This window comes from Cynocephalus volans, chromosome 5, assembly GCF_027409185.1.
Source record: "Cynocephalus volans isolate mCynVol1 chromosome 5, mCynVol1.pri, whole genome shotgun sequence".
Classification (NCBI taxonomy): domain Eukaryota; kingdom Metazoa; phylum Chordata; class Mammalia; order Dermoptera; family Cynocephalidae; genus Cynocephalus; species Cynocephalus volans.
The window spans coordinates 102,561,848-102,581,903 of NC_084464.1; the positions used below are offsets into that span (position 1 = coordinate 102,561,848).

The following is a 20,056-nucleotide window of genomic DNA, read 5'->3' on the forward strand; positions in this document are numbered from 1 at the left end:
AAAAGTGTCTTTTTTAGCTGATTTTTTTTTATAAGGATTCATTCAAGGTTTGTACTTTATATTGGTTATGTCTCTTTAGTATCTTTTAATCTAAAACAGTTCTTCTGACCTTTTACTGCCAGAACTGCAATCTTTTACTTGCTTTTTAAAGAGATCAGGCCAGTGCATATGAGTTTACCTTGGGTGTCATGTCAAAATGTGGAATCTGATTCAAAAAGTCTAGCACAAAACCTGAGATTCTGTCTAACATCCTCCTAACTGAAGCCACTTATGAGGAAGTATATTCCACAGAATATACTTGCAAGCAAAGTTGTATAATATTTCACACTGAATTTATCTCTCTCCATGGTGTTATTTACCTCTTTATTTCTTAAAAACTCATTTAATTTTAAAGATTCTAGATATAAACTACTAAGCACTTTTTAAAAACCACTGTATTTTGGAGTCTCTATTAGAATAGCTTAGCCTAAATCCTTACCTAATACTGTCCTGCTCTGTGGATAAGCTACATTGCAACTTTCATGGTTGGTTTACTTTTTAACGATCAAGGTAATGAACCTTTCAGTTCAATACTAATTTCTGAATCTTGATTTAGCCAATCCATTTTAAAAGCCAAAGGTCATCACTATCAAACTGAGTTACAACAAATTAAGGCCTTCAGGATTACAGAGATGTACAAAGCCTCTGAGTTCCTTGATCACTTCATCTCTAACTACCTTCTCCCTCCAAACCTCATTCACTTACCCCTTCAGTTCCACCTTACAAAACCACTAATTCAAGTATTTCCTTCTCTGATCACGCCTTCTCAGTTCTTCCAGCTTGCTTAGTCAGCCACTTCTATTCTCCTTTAGTGCCCAGGCTGACAAGAGGCTGCATCTCAACACAGGTTTCCATGATCGCTACAGCAGGGCAGGGAGAAAGGGAAGTGGCAAATGGAAAGCTGTTTCTTAAAGCTTCACCTGGGGGCCGACCCTGTGGCACACTCGGGAGAGTGCGGCGCTGGGAGCACTGCAGCGCTCCCGCCACGGGTTCGGATCCTATGTAGGGATAGCCGGTGCACTCGGTGCGGCCGGTCACAAAAAAAAAAAAATAATAATAAAAAAAATAAATAAAATGGCACTGTCCTAAAAATTTAAAAAAAAAAAAAAAAAAAAAAAAAAAGCTTCACCTGGGGGCTGGCCCCGTGGCTCACTCAGGAGAGTGCAGTGCTGGTAGCGCCAAGGCCGCGGGTTCAGATCCTATATAGGGATGGCCGGTTAGCTCACTGGCTGAGCGTGGTGCAGACCACACCGTGCCAAAGGTTGTGATCCCCTTACCGGTCAAAAAAAAAAAGCTTCACCTGGAAGCAACACATGTCACATCTGCTCATATTTTACTGGCCAAAGCAAGTCACAGGGTCCCTCTGGCAGAACCCAATCTTAGATGAACACAATTAACCATTGTCTCCATGTCTGGACAAAGTCTCATAAGAAAGCAGACTGGGTCTGCCACCATCCACTTTATTTTCTGGTGAACTTACCTACTCTTCACACAGCCATTCAAACCTTTTTCACTCTCCTTAAACCCCCAACTCCTCCACCTTCCCACTCACTTGTCAAAAAATGATCCAGTCTTCTACTTTACTGAGGGAAAAGATACACAATCAGATAGCAAATCTGATCTTTCTACCCCCAAATTTACAAATGTAACTCTATCAATTTTAATTTGATGTCCTGAAAAGAGATAGGCATAATTAATAGAGTCCAGGAAAAATGACCCATGAGAAACTGATTGTATTTTTTCCCCTATGGTACAGATAAACTCTTGAAAGATGAACACTAACACACAAGTAATACTGGCAAAATAATAAACAAAACCAGGTATTTGACCTAGAATCTGTATACAACCTGCCTTTTTTCAACAGTGACAAACTTAGTGATGTAAAGGCAATTTCTGATGGTTTTTCTAATGTACAAAAGTACTTCAATAGTTCATGGAAAGATTTGTGTTGTCTTTTAATTTTATTTTTCTGTGAACTTTTTTTTTTGGCTGCTGGCCAGTACAGGGATCAAACCCTGGACCTTGGTGTTATCAGCACTCGTGAACTTTTTGAAATGCCTTCGTATGTAATATATCTAAACATACAGAATCATTTGGTACAGTAACCTACAACTTAGCAATCACATATCTGTACAGTTTTCTTTTCCAATTTGCATTTAAGGCAAGAAAAGGCAAACCTAAAGCCCAATTATTAGAGTTTCAAATACTTTCTTTTATCAAAATTGTGTCTGGGATCTCCAAGACATCCTCCCACATTTGGAGATTCTATAGAAGGATTCACAGGACTCAACATACAGTTGTACTCATGGCTAACATTTATTACAGCAATGTAGTATGGATATACAGCCTGATCTTAATAGAAAAAGAAACAGGTGAAGTCTGGAGGAATCATGTGTAGACTTTCTCACGCTCTCTCCCTCCCAGAAAGGGTTAAACAGAGCACAACACTCTTACCCAACAATAGGTATGCAATGCTTCTGCCCAGAGAAGCCCATTAGAGACGTGGGGCCCACGATTTCAATAGAAGATAGTAATTTCAGCTTAAAATATATCGTTCAGCATAAACCATATTGTTCTCATGTGGGAACATTCCCCAAATCCAAGTTCCCAGATGCCAAACAAGGGCCAACTTTGCAAGCAGGCCTTCCTAAGGAGAACAGCCTCAAGCTTGCAATGTTAACTCTTATCAGGAGAAATATATTCTGGTCACTTTTCTTATGTGGTTTCCCAAACATCAAACTTAACAATTTTCAACTTCGGCATCCCCTAACACCAATCTTTTCTCTAATGCAGGATATGCCACTAAATGGGTTAGAAAGATTTGTTTTTAAACAGGCTATGCAAACGAAAGCCATATTCTCAAAAAAAAAAAAAAAAAAAAAAAACCAAACCCTTTTTTTCTACTCTTGGGCAGGTATTTTCGGGTGTGGAGAGAAAAGGAAAGGGACACAATCTCTTTTTAGATACTTAGATAACAGGCTTAAAAAGATGACAAGAAGTTAGACTCGTAGTTTTACTCTGTATCACGTTCAGTTCTAGGCGCTTCACAGATAATTAACCTACTTAATCCTCACAACCACCTTATGAAATAGGTTACTGTTATTTCCCTCATTTTACTCTTGACACAGACACAGAGAGGTTAAGTGACTTGCAGAAGTCCCGGAGCCAGTAAGTAAGTGTTGGATGGGAACGTGGACCCAGCTAGTCCGACCCCAGAGCTCCAAACGCACGACGCTGCCAGAAACCGTGGCCGGACACGCTTCCGCCCATCACTGACAAGCACACCCCTAGTTTGCGAAGAGCGAACGCGCGCTGAGCAGAGCGCGCGGAAGGAAAGACCAAAGGGTGTCGGGCCACCGCGAGGCTGGGACTCGGACCCTTCCCTGGCGGCCCCTCTCCCGCCGCGACTCCCCCGGCTCCTCCCGCCGCCGCCGCCCGCACACTGAGCCGGCGAGGCTGGGCTCACACGGCCCTCGGTGACCGCCTGGCGCCCCCAGGGATAGGGGAGGAGATGGGGTGCAGGGAGCCTCTCTCCCAGCACCGCCCACCCACAAGGGAACGTGCGTCGCAGAAGCCAACACCAAGAAACTACGGCGAACCCACCGCCGCGTCCGGGACTCACCCCGCCCGGCCAGGCCGCCGCGTCTACAACCAGAAGACACTGCGCCTGCGCGACCGACCAGCCAGCCGGCAGAGGCGGAGCGCTGGGTTCTCCTTCAGGCCCGACAGGGTCGGGCCGCGGGCGCTGGGTGGCGGGGGAGGCGTGAGGCGGGGTGGAAAGGGCGGAGGCGGCTCACGTCGGGGCGGCTCACGACGAGCCTGCGTCTGTACGTCCGCACGTCCGCAGAGCGGGAAGGCCCCTGCTAATCTTAGAATAGCAGCCATCGTCTCCCACATTGGATTGGGGTCAGACCCGGAGTGTGCAGCTCCAGTCTTCCTGGTGCAAGCTTAAGTCCTACTTGTTGCTGGGTGCCTTCTGGAACAGTATCCGACTTCCCTCTGTCACCCTCATCTGAACTCTGACATCATATATTTTCTGACATCATATATCATCTTGCTTTTTTTCATCACTGTTGTCCAACCTGTCGTTCTCGCTTCCTGACTAGACGGTATATTTCTTGATCTAACACCTATACCTAATCAAAGCCCGATTATCTAATAAAGTGGTCTGCACATTGTGTGTTTAGTAAAAGTAATTGTTTTGAAAATATTTTGTTTGTATTATAGATACTGCAAACGTCAACACTGGTTATGAACAGGCCCTAGAAGTCTCCTAATTTTTCACCCAAGGGACCAATGTGGTTTTATGGATAAGAACGTTGGATTATAAATCGAAAGATACCAGAGTTAAATTTTAAAAAACAATAACAGATTTTACCTTAAAAACTAATTCATTTCTCACATTATTTCCGTCTGGAGAATTTAGCAGAGGAAAGGAGGTTGCTATTCCTTTATATTTTACATTTACGAACCATTCATTTAAAAAGTATAATTGGGTACAAATATGCCAGTCACCTGTACTGGGTATGGAGGTACACAATCATCTTTTGGGGTAGGGGAATTTTTTTCCCTAGAGAAAAAGAAAGTATTCCCCCCAAAAGGATAGGTCTTGTTGTGGTGTAATTTTGAAGTCAAAATTGTCTACTTTATAAATCAAAAGTTTTCATAGATCTTAACATTGGATTTGACATAGAACAGAGAAAAAAAGGCATGCAAACTTGAGCAAATCTAATCTGCATTCTAAATTGCGTTTCGGTAAAAGGGTTTTTTAAAAAAATATATCATATATTGGAACCCAGTTTATGGTAAAAAAAAAAAAAAAAGTGTGTTGTGTGTATGTGTGCTGAATTGGAATATGGAAATTTAGTTTCTCTTCCTCAAAAAAGAAATTTAGGAATTATGTAAACCACCATACAATACTTAAATTTTTCTTGAAAATGACAAAATTCTAAAGCTCTCTTGATTTCCAGCAGTTGTACTCTTAGCATAACCAAAATCTGCAGAGATTGCAATCTCCATTGCAAAACTTGGCATGAGTTAGGGAACATTATCTAACAGTAAGTTTTTATTTCTAATGTTTTTCAAATTATTTATTTTTGTACTTAATCGAAAGTAAAATTTACTATTTGACAAATTCTTCAAAGAAAGGAAATCATTTTTAAATGCTACCCAGTAAGCATATGTTCAGTGCAATTACAATGACATCAGGACAAAACATCAAATAAAAATATAAATTCAACTAAGATCAGCTAAAATCAGCTAATTACTTTTCAAGTAATGCTTAACATCTTAATTTTACCATCAGTTCTGTCTGGAAATGTGTGGAATACTTTTATAAGCTACAGGGAATACGTATATCTCTTAGATTTCTATCAAGTGTATTTTTTAAAGATACACTATTATAATTCATGCTAATTTAACCCAGCATAAAGTTCCTCATCTCTCCTCTTTCCCACATTCCCATTCCTCTCTGTTCACTGTTTCTTATGTATCATTTCAGGAATTGTCTTTGTGCATACAATATGTATTTGTACCATATTTTTATATGACTATCTTTTGTTAAAAGAAAAACAGTCTAGATTATAGTTTACGTTCTGTTCAACTTGATTTTTTTTCACTGGAAAGTATATGTTGGACATATTTCCACATTAACCTCATTCTTTTGACTAATTGCTTAGTATTCTAGTGATGGATGTATTCTTTCTCTTTCTTTCTTTTTTTTCCTTTTCTCTTCTCTTCTCTCTCTCTTCTCTTCTGACATCTGGCCGATACAGGGATCTGAACCCTTGCCCCTGGTGTTATCAGCAACACACTCTCCCAAGTAATGGATGTATTATTTGTTTTTAATCAGTCCTTTAGTGTACATTTTTCTTCGCCTACCTGCGCAAATATCTTCAGTAGATAAACTATTAGCAAGGACTATTAGGAAGACATAATCATCTTTTCAGGAAAAAAATCCTACAGAAAAATATTTCTCAAGTGAAAATGCTATCAACATATTTTGATTTTAAATTTTGATCGAAATTATCTTGAAAAAAAGAGTCACATGAAAGGCCATACATTTTTTAATTCATCATTTCATTTGTCTATCACATACAGGCTTGAAGTGGATTTAGAAAGAAATAGGGAAAGTCCCAAGTCTCTTAAAAATCCCCTTTTTTGCAACAGCATTTCACTTGTACAAGTTATGACAAAAAAGGAAATGAAGTGTTTGAGAATTAATAATTCATATCAACTCAGCAGTGCTTTTCCAGAAGAATTCAATGTTTTCTTCCCTTTTCATTCCACTTGAAGCCTTGCTAACTCTCCTGAAGGAATAATTGGATGCTAGTATCCTAGGAGCAATGATCAGGACTCTCTTTTGACAAGATCTTTTTGCTCTAAGGACTCTTAAACCAAGTTTGGCAATGTGCTAGATATGGCAGGACATATTCCTCTTTTCAGGAAAAAAAAAGTCCTACAGAAAAATATTGCTCAAATAATAATGAGTCTTGAACCCTGGCAAAAAGAGTTGTTTAGTAATATTTCTCTCCAAAAAGCATAAATCAGATTAAATGTGATCCTTGAGGCCAGGTATGTACATTGTTTCCATATATTGTATTCATACTATCTGCAGTTTATGATGCATATTCAGATTGGGGATGCCATAAAGAATACATGAATCTACAGTATATGATGACATCTGAGTTCAAAGTTAATCTGCAAAATGAATTACACAGAGACTATGGTTTAACTCCAAATGATTTGGAAAAACATAATTATAAATGATGTCATTGGCATAGAAATCTGAAGAGGTTTATTAAATATTAAATTATTGAAATCTGAATAATTTATGTTTATGCTTAATGAAATTTGTTGGACATACACTTTAATAATGCCATTTAAAAATTAATATTTTAATTTTTAATTGTGAATCAATTTGCAGTTAAATATAGGTTTCATTATGTTTGGCAACCAAGTTGAGAATAAATTAAAAATAAGGTAATGAGAAACTTTGTGTGGTAAGCTGAATAATGCCCTCCCCCACCCCAAAGATGTCAGTGTTCTAATCCCTAGAACCTGTGAATGTGTTACCTTACCTGGCAAAAGGAACTTTGCGGATGTCATTGAATTAAGTGCCTTGAGATGGGGAGATTATCCTGGATTATCTCAGTGGTCTAAGTGTAAACATCCTTATAAAAGAGAGGTAGGGTGATATGACAACAGAAGCAGGGGTCAGAGCCAGAGAGAGATTTGAAGATGCTAAGCTACTAGCTTTGAAGATGGGGAATGCACGCAGCCACTAGAAGACAGAAAAGGCAAGTAAAATTCTTTCCTGGAAAAATTTGTTATGTATACACAATGGAATACTACTCAGCCACAAAAAAGGATGAAATTCTGCCATTTGCAGCAACATGGATGAGCTTGGAGAAAATTACGTTAAGTGAAATAAGACAGGCACAGAAAGAGAATCACATGTCCTCACTGATAAGTGGCAGCTAAGAAAGACAGGAATGAAGGCAGGCAGGAAGGAAGACAGACCGACAACAGTAAAACGTGGAACTTTCAGAAGGAGAGAACAGACCTATAGTTTACCAGAGGTGGGAAACGCAGAAGCGGACGGGGGTTAGGGTGTATTGGGTAAGAGACACAAAGAATTATGATTTGTAATGATGAACATACTAATAATATTGATTTGATCATCACATACTGTACACAAATATTGATAGTCAACTCTGTACCCCATAAATATGTTTGATCAATTATGTTTCAATTCAAAAAATAAATTAAAAAAAAATTCTCCCCTGGAGTCTTCAGAAGGAACATAGCCTTGTTGACACCTCCATTTTAGCTAAGTGAGACTTCTGACTTACAGAATTGTAGATAACAAATTTATGTTGTTTTAAGCAAGTAAATTTGTGGAGTTTTTTAAACAGTAGTGTGAAGGTTAATTCTAGGTATCAACTTGGTTAGATGAAGGAATGCTGAGAAACCTGGTAAAGCTATCTTTTTAGGTGTGTTCGTGAAAGTATTTCCAGCAGAGATTAGTATGAGTCTGAGAGGACTGCGTGGGAAAGACTCGCCCTTAATACCGGTGAGAACCATCCAATCCGCTGGGGATCTGGAGAGAACAAAAGACAGAGAGGAAAGAGGTGAAGCTCTCTCTCATCCGCTGGCGCTGGGATACACTCTTCTCTCTTGTCTGTGGACATCAGAGCTCCAGACTCTTCAGCTTTTGGATTCTGGGACTGTCTGGCTACTTCTACCTGCCCGTAATCCTGCCGACTGGGCCAATCGTCCAGCTAAGGCTGGGTCTGGAGCTCACAGACCTCTCAAGCCCATTCACAGACTGGGTCACAAACACTTCACACGCCAGGCTGGGCCCCCAGACCCCTTACACGCAGGTCTCTGAGCTAGGTAACCGGCAAACACGTCCTTGGCAGCCTTAGGTTGGAAAGCGGGGCTACGCGGAGCAGCAGCGGAGGGGGAGGCAGTAAACTCCAGCCGAGTTGGCAGCGCTGAGCAGAGGCACTAACTCCGCCCACACACAACCTATTCACAGCAAATGCTCCTGCAAGATTCTGAACATCTGAGGGGCCCTGATCATTTTCTTATATTTTCCCAACAAGGATTTACACCCAGGACACCATCAGCTTCCCTGGTTTTGAGGCCTTTGGACTTGGACTGAGCCACGCTACCGCCATCCAGTTATAGACGGCCTATCGTGGGACTTTTCTTCATAGTCGCGTGAGCTAATTCCCCTAATAAATCGCTCTCATATAATTATAACATATCCTATTGATTCTCTCTGGAGAACCCTGACTAATACAGATATCATCCGCATATTTCTCTTTTCACAAGTGTTCCCTGATGGTTACATTTCCTTCTGTATCTCACAGCAAGTAACTTGTGTAACTGGATCAGATCAACGATAGTTATGTTTTTCTTGCAGAGTCAGCAAACTCACATTTAATTTTCTATAATTTAGCGATAATTCAGGGTTGAGGGGAAAAGGGGAAATAATCAGTGAAGACTAATACAAGTAGCAATATAGAAAACTAACACACTTTACAAAATAGTTGGACCTAACCCTAACAAAGCTATGCTCCAATATAGTCACATATCATCGGTTCGTGGAGAAAAGACGACAGTACGAGATTATTTTAATACTGACATCAATTGCACCAGCTATTGAGGTTAAGAACAATTCTTAGAAAAGCGTCCATTGTAGTCTGCTTTAATCCAATGTACAAAAGCCATGTTATAAATTGGAGTTTACTTTAAATCTTTAAATATTAGCTTTGCAAACAATTTTAAGTTTTAGAGCTTGGCACCTTTCGGCCGGCGATTACGCCTTGCGGCACTACCCGGTTCTGCCGGCGCTGGGCTGGAGGGCGCTCGAGAGCCCGGCTCAGCGCGCCTGCGGCCGGAGGAGGAGGAAGTGGTCAGCAGCGCGGCGGCGCGAGCCGGCCATGGTGCTGCCTCGGCCGCTACTTCCGACTGCGCGCAGGGCGGTCCTCGGATCCGTGGAGGCTGCGCTCTCAGGTGAGCTTGGTGGACCCCGGGAAAAGGGAAGGAGCCTAAACACGGACCTCAGGGAAGGGATGACGTTGGTGGGGTGCAGATCCATTACTCTCTGGTACCAGGAGATGTAGCTCCCGCTTGCAGTCTTTGTTCCCTCAGATCCCGGGCTACCGAGGCCTGGGATTGCTCTGACAGACACAGGGAGAGGGATAAACATTGCTCCAGGGAGCTCGAGTGGGAGGGCATTTATAATGGTAGTGGTGCTTGATTGAAAATAGAGGTCAGTTCGTGACTCAGAGGAGCGGGCAACATGGCCAGTCCCTGCCCAGGAGAGGCGTAATGACGAATCCAGCCTTGAGAATGACTCTCGTGACCCACTGGAGAGCAGCGCTCGTCGCTTGATGAAACAGCCCCCTGGAATTACATCGTGTTAGTGCTATAAAAGTACCACCCCTGATTTTACACACAGGGACGCAGAAGTGGAGGCGTTGGGTCTAGAACTCAGAGCAGGCCTCCAGTCCCTGCTTTTTGCTTTACATGCTGCCTCAACTTTAGCATAAACTTGTCTCGTGGGTGCAGCTACAGCGGCCAGCGTAACACTTCTCTCTCCGCTCATTGCGTCTTAACTGTTGGTACGTCCTCTGTAGTTTAAGATACTCTTTTCTATGCAAATTTTCGTTCCTTTAACTATTATTCAACAATCATTTATGGAGCACCTAATCCGCCGGGCCTTCTACTGGGGCTACAATCTCTGCAGCGCAGTTCATTTCTGGGGCAGACAGACACAAGTAAACAATCCTCACATACAACCGAGTCGAGTTGAGACTGCAGTGCAAAGAACAACAGACTCTTGAGTTGGAGAAAGTGTTAGAGAAAGGTGCCGTTTTCATTTCAAAAATTATGCTAGTATTACGTGATTCTAAACTAAGAATAAAGCACAGCATAAGTCTCCCTTTATACATCTCCCCCATCCCATTCTCTCTAGATATGGTTTGGTACACATCCTTCTAAACACTTTTCTGTGAGTATACATAAGTAAAAGTATGTAAAAATAATGTATATCTATATATCTATATATGTGATCTGTGCATACTCTTCTGTAATTTTTTCTCACTTAGGTATTCAGAAGCTTTCTATGGCAGCACATATAACTCTCTTAACCACTGCACCTGTTCCATAGTGTGGATGTACCACAGTTTATTTAACCAGTCACCTACTGATGAACATTTTTTTGTCTTTTTTGGTGACTAGTAAGGGGATCGCCTGATGAACATTTTGTGTCCAATTTTTTGCCATTGTAAATAATTCTCCAATAATTATCATTGTACATTCCACTTTGTGTAATTGTACAAATATTTTACTAGAATAGATACTTAAAAGTGGAATTGTTAGGTTAAAGGGAAGGTGACAAGTGACATTTAACTAGGTTTTAAAGGACAGTAAGAGTGTTCCATGTAGAGATGAGAAAGATATTTCCTTCAGAAGAAACTGTGTGTATATATCATGAAGGAAAAGCAGAAATAGACACTTATTGGTTGCACTGTATTTACTTTATTTAAGCCTTACAGCAACTCTAAGAGGTTAAATAATATTAATAATATATAATAAGAAAATAAACCCAGAGAATTTAAGTAATTTGTCTAGGGTCACAGAGCTAAGCGGGCAAGCCAGGATTTGAACCTAGGTTAATCTAATTCTAAAATCCCTCTTTTTACCGTTATAAAAATATATTTAGAGCACATGAATGCTTTTGATGTAGCTGGAAGGTAGGGCAATTAGGGCAGAGGAGGAATGGAGAATAGAAGGTTTGGTAAACTATGCTGGTACGGTGGGTTGAAGGATATTATAAAACATACTAAGGAGCTTGGACTGTATCCTGTAATACATACTGTAGGGAGTATCCAAGTGAGGTTAGATTTACCAGTGCGGAAAGTGAAATTGGAGGTTATTCAAAGATTAGGCTCAAAAGGTGAAAATCAGGTATAGTCTGTATTAATTTTGAAAATCCCTCAGGAGAACCACATATCTTCACTCAGGAAATCCCAAATAGCCAGTTTTTCTTCAGTGTAGGAACAGGTTAGTGTTTCTTTGGTTGAGCACCAGATCAAGTGGTTGATTTACAAGTAGAGGACACTACAAAAAACACACGCTATAGCTTTAAGTAATTAATTAGCAAGGAGTAGAAGGAAGCTCATGCCATGAGAGGCTTGAGGGAACTGAGACTCATCAAGTGAACATGCTTGCTTCAGGCTTTTACTCACCAAGTGGAAACACAAGAAATCCAGTCTTCACTGATTATTTCCCCCTTTCCCCTCAACCCTGCATTATCACTGAATTATAGAAAATTAAATGTGAGTTTGCTGACTCTGCAAGAACAACATAACTATCGTTGATCTGATCCAGTTACACAAGTTACTTGCTGTGATCATGTTTCCTAAGGGCTAAGTGCCAGAATCTTGAGTTTAATATAATTTATAAAATTACCGTAGTTTTCCAGTTCCTAATAATTTGAGAAATAGTAATGAGTGTGAATTCAGCCTGCTGGCTCTTTGTATTCTCGGAATTCACAAAACTGCTAGTTGGATGAGAAATAGTTTGATTCTAGGTATTTTAAGATGTAATCATACTGATTAAATATACTGTTTAAGAAAAAAAAAAAAAGACCTAATCTTGGAGACAAAAATGAACTATTCAAAATCTGAAGGGGATGGGGAAACCTGTATTTTTGTTTTTTTAATTTATGTATTTTGGTAAAATATTTATAATATAAAATTTGCCATTTTAACCATTTTTGAGTGACATTAGTTACGTTCAAAATGTTTTGCGACCATCACCATTTTTTATTTCCAAAATTTTCATCACGCCAAACAGAAACTCTGTAGCCATTAAGCAATAACTCCCCATCCCTCCTCCCTCCAACTCCTGGTGACCTCTAACCTACTTTCTGTCTGTATGAATATGCCTATTCTAGATATTTCATATAAATGGAGTCATACAATATTTGATCTTTTGTTTCTTGCTTATTTCACTCAGCATGTCTTCAGCGTTCATCCATGTTGTATTGTTGTAGCATGTGTCAGGACATCATTTCTTTCTCTTTTTTTATTGAAACATAATTGATTGTACATGTCTGTGGGGTACAGCATTGAATATCAATACCTGTGTGCAAAATGCTCAAATCAGGATAATTAGTATATTCAACATTACACAATGTAATTTTTTGTGGCCCCTTATTACTGTATGCAAACACATTTTGCTTATCCATTACTTGTTGATGAACAATGGGTTGCTTCCACTTTTTGAATAATGCTGCTATGAACATTAGTTACAAGTATCCATTTGAGGCCCTATTTTCAATTCTTTTGAGTATATGCCTAGGAGTGGAACTGCTGGAAACATGTATTTTTCACATTTTTCTGTTACTTTGCTATGAATGAGAAAAATAAAATGGGGTGGTCCTTAGTTCATTTGGTTAGTGAGGTGTTGTAACACCAAGGTCAAGGGTTAACATCCCCATACTGGCCAGCCACCAAAAAAACAGAAAAGTATCTGGTTTTTAGAAGATATGCCTATTTTTGCAACTTCCTTTTGGCTTTTCTTAACTACTTAATAAAACTTCTAGGCATTTCTTTTGGCCTGTGGGCACTGCAAAAAATTACTAAGATATTAACAGCATTATCAACTGAGAAAGTTTGGGAACCTTAGGTTTATACACAGTGTTCTCCAACTAGTTTTTTTTGTTGTTGTTGTTCACTTAATACTATATTTTGGACAACTTACATTGAATAATATTCCATTGTATAAATGTACCATTTGTAATATAACCATTCCCTTATTGATGGGCTTCCAGCTTCTAGTTTTTCAGTATTACAGAGTGATGCTGTATTAGTCCATTTCTGCTGCTTATAACAAAATACATGGAACTAGGTAATTTAGAAAGAAAACAAAATTTACTGCTTACAGTTCTTAAGCTGAGAAGTCCAAAGTCCATCTGGTGGTGGTGACAGTGACCTAAGGGTCTCATATTGTAAGATGGTGAAAGCTGAGAGAGCACACACAGAGAGAGAGAGACAGACACCTCTCTTTTAAAGCCCTCGGAACCATGCCCCTGACCACCATTTTTAATCCATTCACTACTGCCTGGTCCTATAATCCAATCACCTCTTCAAGGCTCCATCTTTCAATTACCATGATAGGATTTCCCACCCTCTTAACAGTCACAGTGGAGGCTAAATTTCTAATACATAAAACTTGGGGGACACAATTCAAGCTTCAGTGAGTTTTGGGGGGACATAATTCAATCCACTACAGATGCCAATAATGTACGAGTATTTATACATCATAGTCTGTATTTATTCTTACTAATATTCATCTAGGATAGATTCTTAGAAGTAAACTTGTGAGGTAAAAAGGATGTGCATACTTAAAATGTTATTACTGCTAAATTTCCTTTCAAAAGTTTATACACTACCAACTGTGGATAGATAAGAGTACCCATTTTCTCATTCCTTCACCAATATTTTATATTATCAGTTGTCTTAGTCTGTTTCCTGTTGCTTATAATAGGATACCTGAAACTGAGTAATTTATAAAGAAGTGTAATTTATTTCTTACAATTTTGGAGGCTGGGAAGTCCAAGGTTGAGGGGCACATGTGGCCAGCACCTTTTTCCTGGTGGAGACTCTCAGCAGAGCCTGAGGTGGCGTAGGGTATCCCATGGCGTGGGGGCTGAGCATTCTAATGTGCTCTCTTCTTCTCATAGAGCCACCAGCCTGCTCCTATGATAACCCATTAATCCATTAACCCATTAATCTGTGAATGGATTAATCCACTTATGAGGGCATGGCCCTCATGGTCCAATCACCTCTTAAAGGCCCCACCTTTCAAATACCATATTGGGGATTAAGTTTAAACATGAGCTTTGGAGGGGACAAACATTAAAACCATAGCATCAATCCTTTGATTTTTACAAACCTAACAAAATTACAAATTTTTGTTTAAATCTTGTATTTCCTTAATTAATAGTGAGATTGGGCATCTTTTCACATTTTATTGGCCATTTGCATTTCTCTCATTCAGTTCATATATTTTGACCATTTTTCTATGGGTTTTTTGTCTTTTTCTATTTGTGTAAATTCTATTTTATTAATACTAATCTTTTGTCTTTTTTTTGCCTATGTTAGAAATATTTTCTTACTGTCTGCCACTTTGAATTGTTCATTGTTCTTTTTCCATATTATAAATTTAGCATTTTTATGAGGTCAAACCTTTATGACTTCTGATTTGTGTTATTTAATATGGTCTTCCTGTCCCAAGATTTAAATTCTCTCATATTTTCTGTGAGACTTTTAAGATATTAGCTTTTAGATTTAAGTTTGGAATTTATTTAAGTGTAAGGAATGAGGTAACAGGTGTGGCCTGTTAGCTCACTTGGGAGAGCGTAGTGTCGGTAACACCAAGGTCAAGGTTTCAGATCCCTGTACTGGCAAGTGGACAGAAAAAAAAAAGAAAGAAAGAAATGAGGTAACAGCTTGCTTAAAGTTTTCTCCTAGCTAGTTGCCCTACATATATATTGAATAAAATGTCATTTCCCTATTTGAAATTTCACAGATAATGAATTCTCATACAAGGTGTATTGTGGGTCTCTTTGTGGACTTAGACCTTTAAACGTTTTCCTATGCCAATTCTATACTACTTAAGTCAATTTAACTTTATGATATGTTCAATACTTTAAACAAGATTTTAAGCATTACTATTTACCTTTCTTATAGTGGTCATTTTGTTGCGATATATGAAAATATCTTTTTTTGCTATTTGCCATCTTTTGGATTTTTTTACTTTTTAAAATCTTTTTAAAGTAATTTTTATTGAGACATATTGACTGCATATTTATGTGGTACAGAATTATATTTCAATACTTGTATAGAATGTGTGATGATCTAATCAGAGTAATTAGCATATTCTTCATTGCAGAGCTTAATCATTTCTTTGTGATATGAACATTTGGTCTCCTCTCTTCTAGTCATTTGATAACATGCAGTAAATCATTGTTAGTTATAGATTCCTGTGTTGACCGTACACCAGTAGGACTGATTTTTCCTTTCTAGCTGTAATTTTGTATGCATTAAGCAGCCTCTCACTTTTCTTGAACTTTCTAGTCACTAGTAAGCACAGTTTCTCTCTTCTTCTTTTTTTTTTTTTTTAATTTGGTGACTGGCCATCTCTCTCCTTTTAATAGTTCAACTTATTACTATTTATGGATTTTTAAAAAAATATTTTGGTGACTGGCCATCTCTCTCCTTTTAATAGTTCAACTTATTACTATTTATGGATTTTTAAAAAAATAATTTTAGACCTTTAGAAAAATTGCAAAAGTTCCCTTTATTCTTACCCAACTTCCCCCAATGTAAACGTCTTACGTAGTACAATTATTGAAATTAGAAATTAATATTGATAAGGGCCGGCCCAGTGGCTCACTTGGGAGAGTGTGGTGCTGATAACACCCAGGCCACAGGTTCGGATCCCTATACAGGGATGGCTGGTTGGCTTAGTTGGGAGAGCGTGGTGCTGACAACACCAAGTCAAGGGTTAAGATCCCCTTACCGGTCATCTTTTAAAAAAAGAAAAAAAAAGAAAAGAAATTAATATTGATAAAATACTATTAACTAATCCACAGACCTTATTTAAATTGTACCAGTTTTCCCACTAATAGTCTTTTTATAGTCCCAGATCCAATCCAGGATTCTATATTTCAGTAAGTTTTCATGTCTCCTTGGTCTCCTTCAGTCTTTGATAGTTCCACAGTCTTTGTCTTTTATGACATTAACTCTTTTGTACTAGTTATTTTGTAGACTGGCCTTGTCTGAGGTTTTCTTCTGTTTAAATTCAGGGCGTGCATTTTTGGTAAGAATGATGCTGCGCTCTTTTCAGAGCATCATATCAGGAAATACATGTTGTCAAAATGTCTCATTACTAGGGAAATTATCTTTTGAATAATTAGTTAAAATGGTTATCTTTCAGTTTCTCCCTTTGTAATTAGTATTTCGTGGGGAGATATCCCATTTCTCATCATATGTTCACCTACTAAATCTAGTATCTATCAGTGGTTCTTACCTGCAACAATTATTGCTGGGGTGTTTGCTTAATGATATTCCGTTTCCATCATTCCTTCTACATTTATCAGTTGGAATTCCGATATAAGGAAGATAATCCCTTCTCCTATTTCTTTATTTAATTATATTCTTACATCAGTATGGACCTGTGGATTTATTTTATTTTATGGGTTATTATCCAGTACCATATTATGTTACCAATTATTTAACAGAGGTAGATAGAAATAGTGCCATAAGTACTTTCTAGTGTAGCTTAAAATTTAAGGTGCACACATCTAACATATGGCTTAATATTTTCACTTGCATAAGAAAATGAAATTAAAATTTTTTTAATATGTAAGAAGATTTACAAATTATTTCCATAATTCAGTTACCAAATATTGAATGTGTATTTACAAGCTCCTGCCAATTAAAGGGCTTAGAGAGAGAAGAATATGGACCTGGCTCAAGGCTAGGCCTCAAACGTTCAGAGCAGGATAGGCTGCATCCTGATAGGCTAATGGCGCAGTCCTGCAAGACGGCCCCCACTTCGGACACCAGTTGCAGGTCCAGAACTCCCATACTTCTGACTGACTGGCTGTAAATCAGGGGTTCCCACAAACCCCTCCTCGGGTTTAATAATTTGCTAGAATGGCTCACAGAACTCAGATAAACACATTTATCATTTTATTTTAAAGGACATAATAAAGGATACAGATGAACAGCCAGATGAAGAAGTACATAGTGTGAGGTCTGGAAGGGTTCCAAGTGAAGGAGCTTCTGTCCCAATGGAGTTGGGGTGTGCCATCCTTCCAGCACATGGATGTGTTCACCAACCCAGAAGCTCTCTAAATCCCCCCAACCCCTCAGTTTAGGGATTTTTATGGAGGCTTCATCATGTAGGCATTATCAGTTATTAACTCAATCTCCAGCTCTTCTCACCTCCCTGGAGGGTGAGGGATGGGTCTGAGAATTCCAAGCTTCTAATCATGGCTTGGTCTTTCTGATGACCAGCCCTCATCCTGAAGCTATCCAGGAGCCCACCAAGAGTTACCTCATTAGGACAAAAGAATCTCTTATCAACTAGGAAATTCCAAGGGATTCAGGAGCTCTCTGTCAGGAACTGGGATGAAAGATCAAATATTAAAGCAAAGATGCTCCTAGCACCCCATCACTCAGGAAATTATAAGGGTTTTAGGAGATGTGTATCAGAAATATATTTCTTATTATGTCACAGTGAAAAATAAGCACAAAATTCATGGTTTTTTTTATTAAAGTAAGAAAATCAACTATAGTTAGCTGACTGGAACCAAGGGGAAAATCCTTTTAACCTACTCTTCCCAGCTATTAATAGCAATGTCACTTTGAGGTTTCCTAAATTATTTTATTTCTTCCAGGTTTGAAGTTGATAAAGGGAAGCTGCAGCAATTTTTGTATCGCTGTTTCAAAAGATGTCACTTACAAGGAACTTAAAAACCTGCTGAATTCCAAAAACATTATTTTAATTGATGTTAGAGAGAAATGGGAAATTCTTGAGTATGGAAAAATCCCTGGGTCTGTCAATATACCATGTAAGTGACATGTGTTTTAAGCTGATTAAGAAATATATATATTAAGTAATTTACTGTATCTAAAATTTAATTGAAATTCGTAATATTTTCTTTCAGTGGATGAGGTAAGTGAAGCTCTACAGATGAACCCAAGAGACTTCAAAGAGAAGTACAATGAAGTAAAGCCATCCAAATCTGACAATATAGTGTTTTCTTGTTTAGCTGGAGTGAGAAGCAAGACAGCTCTGGACACGGCAGTATCTCTGGGATTTAACAGGTGTGTAGATGAAGGAAAAAAATGGATTCAAGAATGTGTATTGCAATGTTTCATATATATTATATTTTTACTGTTTTTAAGAATTTCTTTTAATTACTGTTAGTAAAGGCAGGATAGCGAGACTAAGAGCCTTTGTCTTTTCATGTTACTCCAAAGCAACACAATCTTTTAAATAGGCTGAGTCTTTAGTATGGTCAGTAGCGATTGCATTATGTTCCTATCAGGCTTCTGTTATAAAGCAGAAAATGTTTACAGCAGTATTTGATGTATGTTTTCAGTGCTCAACACTATGCTGGAGGATGGAAGGAATGGGTAACCTGCGAATTTTCTGAGAAGAAACAAGGAAATTGAATTTTGGAATACAAGCTGGCTCTTTTCTTGTGTACATGCAGCCTAGGATAGTGGAATGAGAAAAAGAATAAAAATCTAGTCCTGGCACCACTGGTTAATGTAAGAGGATTTTGTATAAGTCAATAATTTGTTGAATTTTTTTCTCATCTGTAAATTGAGAATACCACTCCCCCCCCTGCCTACTTTCAAAGGCTACTGAGGATTGAGATAATGCAACTTGCCATGTAAATATAAGGGTTGGGATTCTAGGAATTAATTTTTAAGTAGTTTAGTATTGTTCAGTCATATTCCAGAAGGCCAGATTACTTGTATTACCTAATCATGTGTGACCATTTGTTAGTATAGCATCTATTCATCAAAAGGCTATAAGTTAGACCAGTAAACAAGCAGATTTGATCTTAAAAAATCAAGAATCTGAGATCCAAAAGTAGGTGAAATTTGATTTTTTTTTTTTTTTTTTTAATGAAAAGAGAGCAAGAATGGAAGCAGGTGGAATTTGAACAGTGAAATACATTAACAGCATCCAAAGAGTTATGGCAGTGTTAAGACCAGCATGGTGGTGACATAATTTGCAGTCTACTTTTTTTTTTATTTTTGGCGGCAGGGCAGTACAGGCATTGAACCCTGGACCTTGGTATTATCAGCACCATGCTCTAACTAACTGAGCTAACTGGCCAGCCCATAATTTAGAATTTCAAAAATTAAAATTAATATGCTTAATATGAAGATAGAAACCAGAACAGTGGTTGTTGTCCTGGAGGAAAGAAGATTAACTGGAAAAGGCAAGGAGGGAACTTTCTAGGGTGATGGTAATATCCTATACCTTGAATGAGGTATTGGTACATAGGTATGTACATTTGTCAAAACTCACTGGCACTTAAGTGTATATTTTCTGTAATTATACATATTATACATACATAAACATAATAAAAATAGAAATGTGTCTAAATGTAAATGAATCCCACTAGCATGGGTATATTCTTATGGAATGTTAAATCCTATACTTGTTAGTGTCCTGGTACACTGGTGGCACAATAAACCTGTGTTTTCTTGTGTGTGCCTTTTCAGACCCATCTGCTATTTTTAGTCTCATTTATGTAGTCATTCAGATCATGTAAGGCCTAGCAAGTAACTATAAAGACTTGGTATGTCCTAAATGAGATGGGTAGCCATTGGAGAATAGGGGGTAGGGATGGGATGTGATCACCTTGAGCTTCTGTTTCTGACAATATCAGTCTAGTTTC

The 20,056-nt window shown here is 38.5% G+C and overlaps 1 protein-coding gene and 1 non-coding gene across 2 annotated transcripts; both read left to right on the plus strand.

Moving 5' to 3' along the window:
• The first annotated feature begins 9,452 nt into the window (after nucleotides 1-9,452).
• Nucleotides 9,453-19,767, plus strand: TSTD3 (thiosulfate sulfurtransferase like domain containing 3). Its single transcript, XM_063097405.1, has 4 exons — nucleotides 9,453-9,564; nucleotides 18,032-18,205; nucleotides 18,302-18,461; nucleotides 18,740-19,767. The coding sequence occupies exons 1-4, from the start codon at nucleotides 9,492-9,494 to the stop codon at nucleotides 18,810-18,812; spliced, it is 480 nt and encodes a 159-aa protein (XP_062953475.1). The 5' UTR covers nucleotides 9,453-9,491; the 3' UTR covers nucleotides 18,813-19,767.
• Nucleotides 16,080-16,152, plus strand: TRNAV-GAC (transfer RNA valine (anticodon GAC)). Its single transcript has one exon. It is a non-coding gene; the product is annotated as a tRNA-Val (tRNA).
• Nucleotides 19,768-20,056: the final 289 nt, after the last annotated feature.

Coding starts and splice junctions, on each gene's coding strand:
- TSTD3 (XM_063097405.1), top strand. CDS start 9,492: ATGGTGCTGCCTCGGCCGCTACTTCCGACTGCGCGCAGGGCGGTCCTC. Junction 9,565..18,031: donor CGTGGAGGCTGCGCTCTCAG/GTGAGCTTGGTG, acceptor TATTTCTTCCAG/GTTTGAAGTTGATAAAGGGA. Junction 18,206..18,301: donor TGGGTCTGTCAATATACCAT/GTAAGTGACATG, acceptor ATTTTCTTTCAG/TGGATGAGGTAAGTGAAGCT.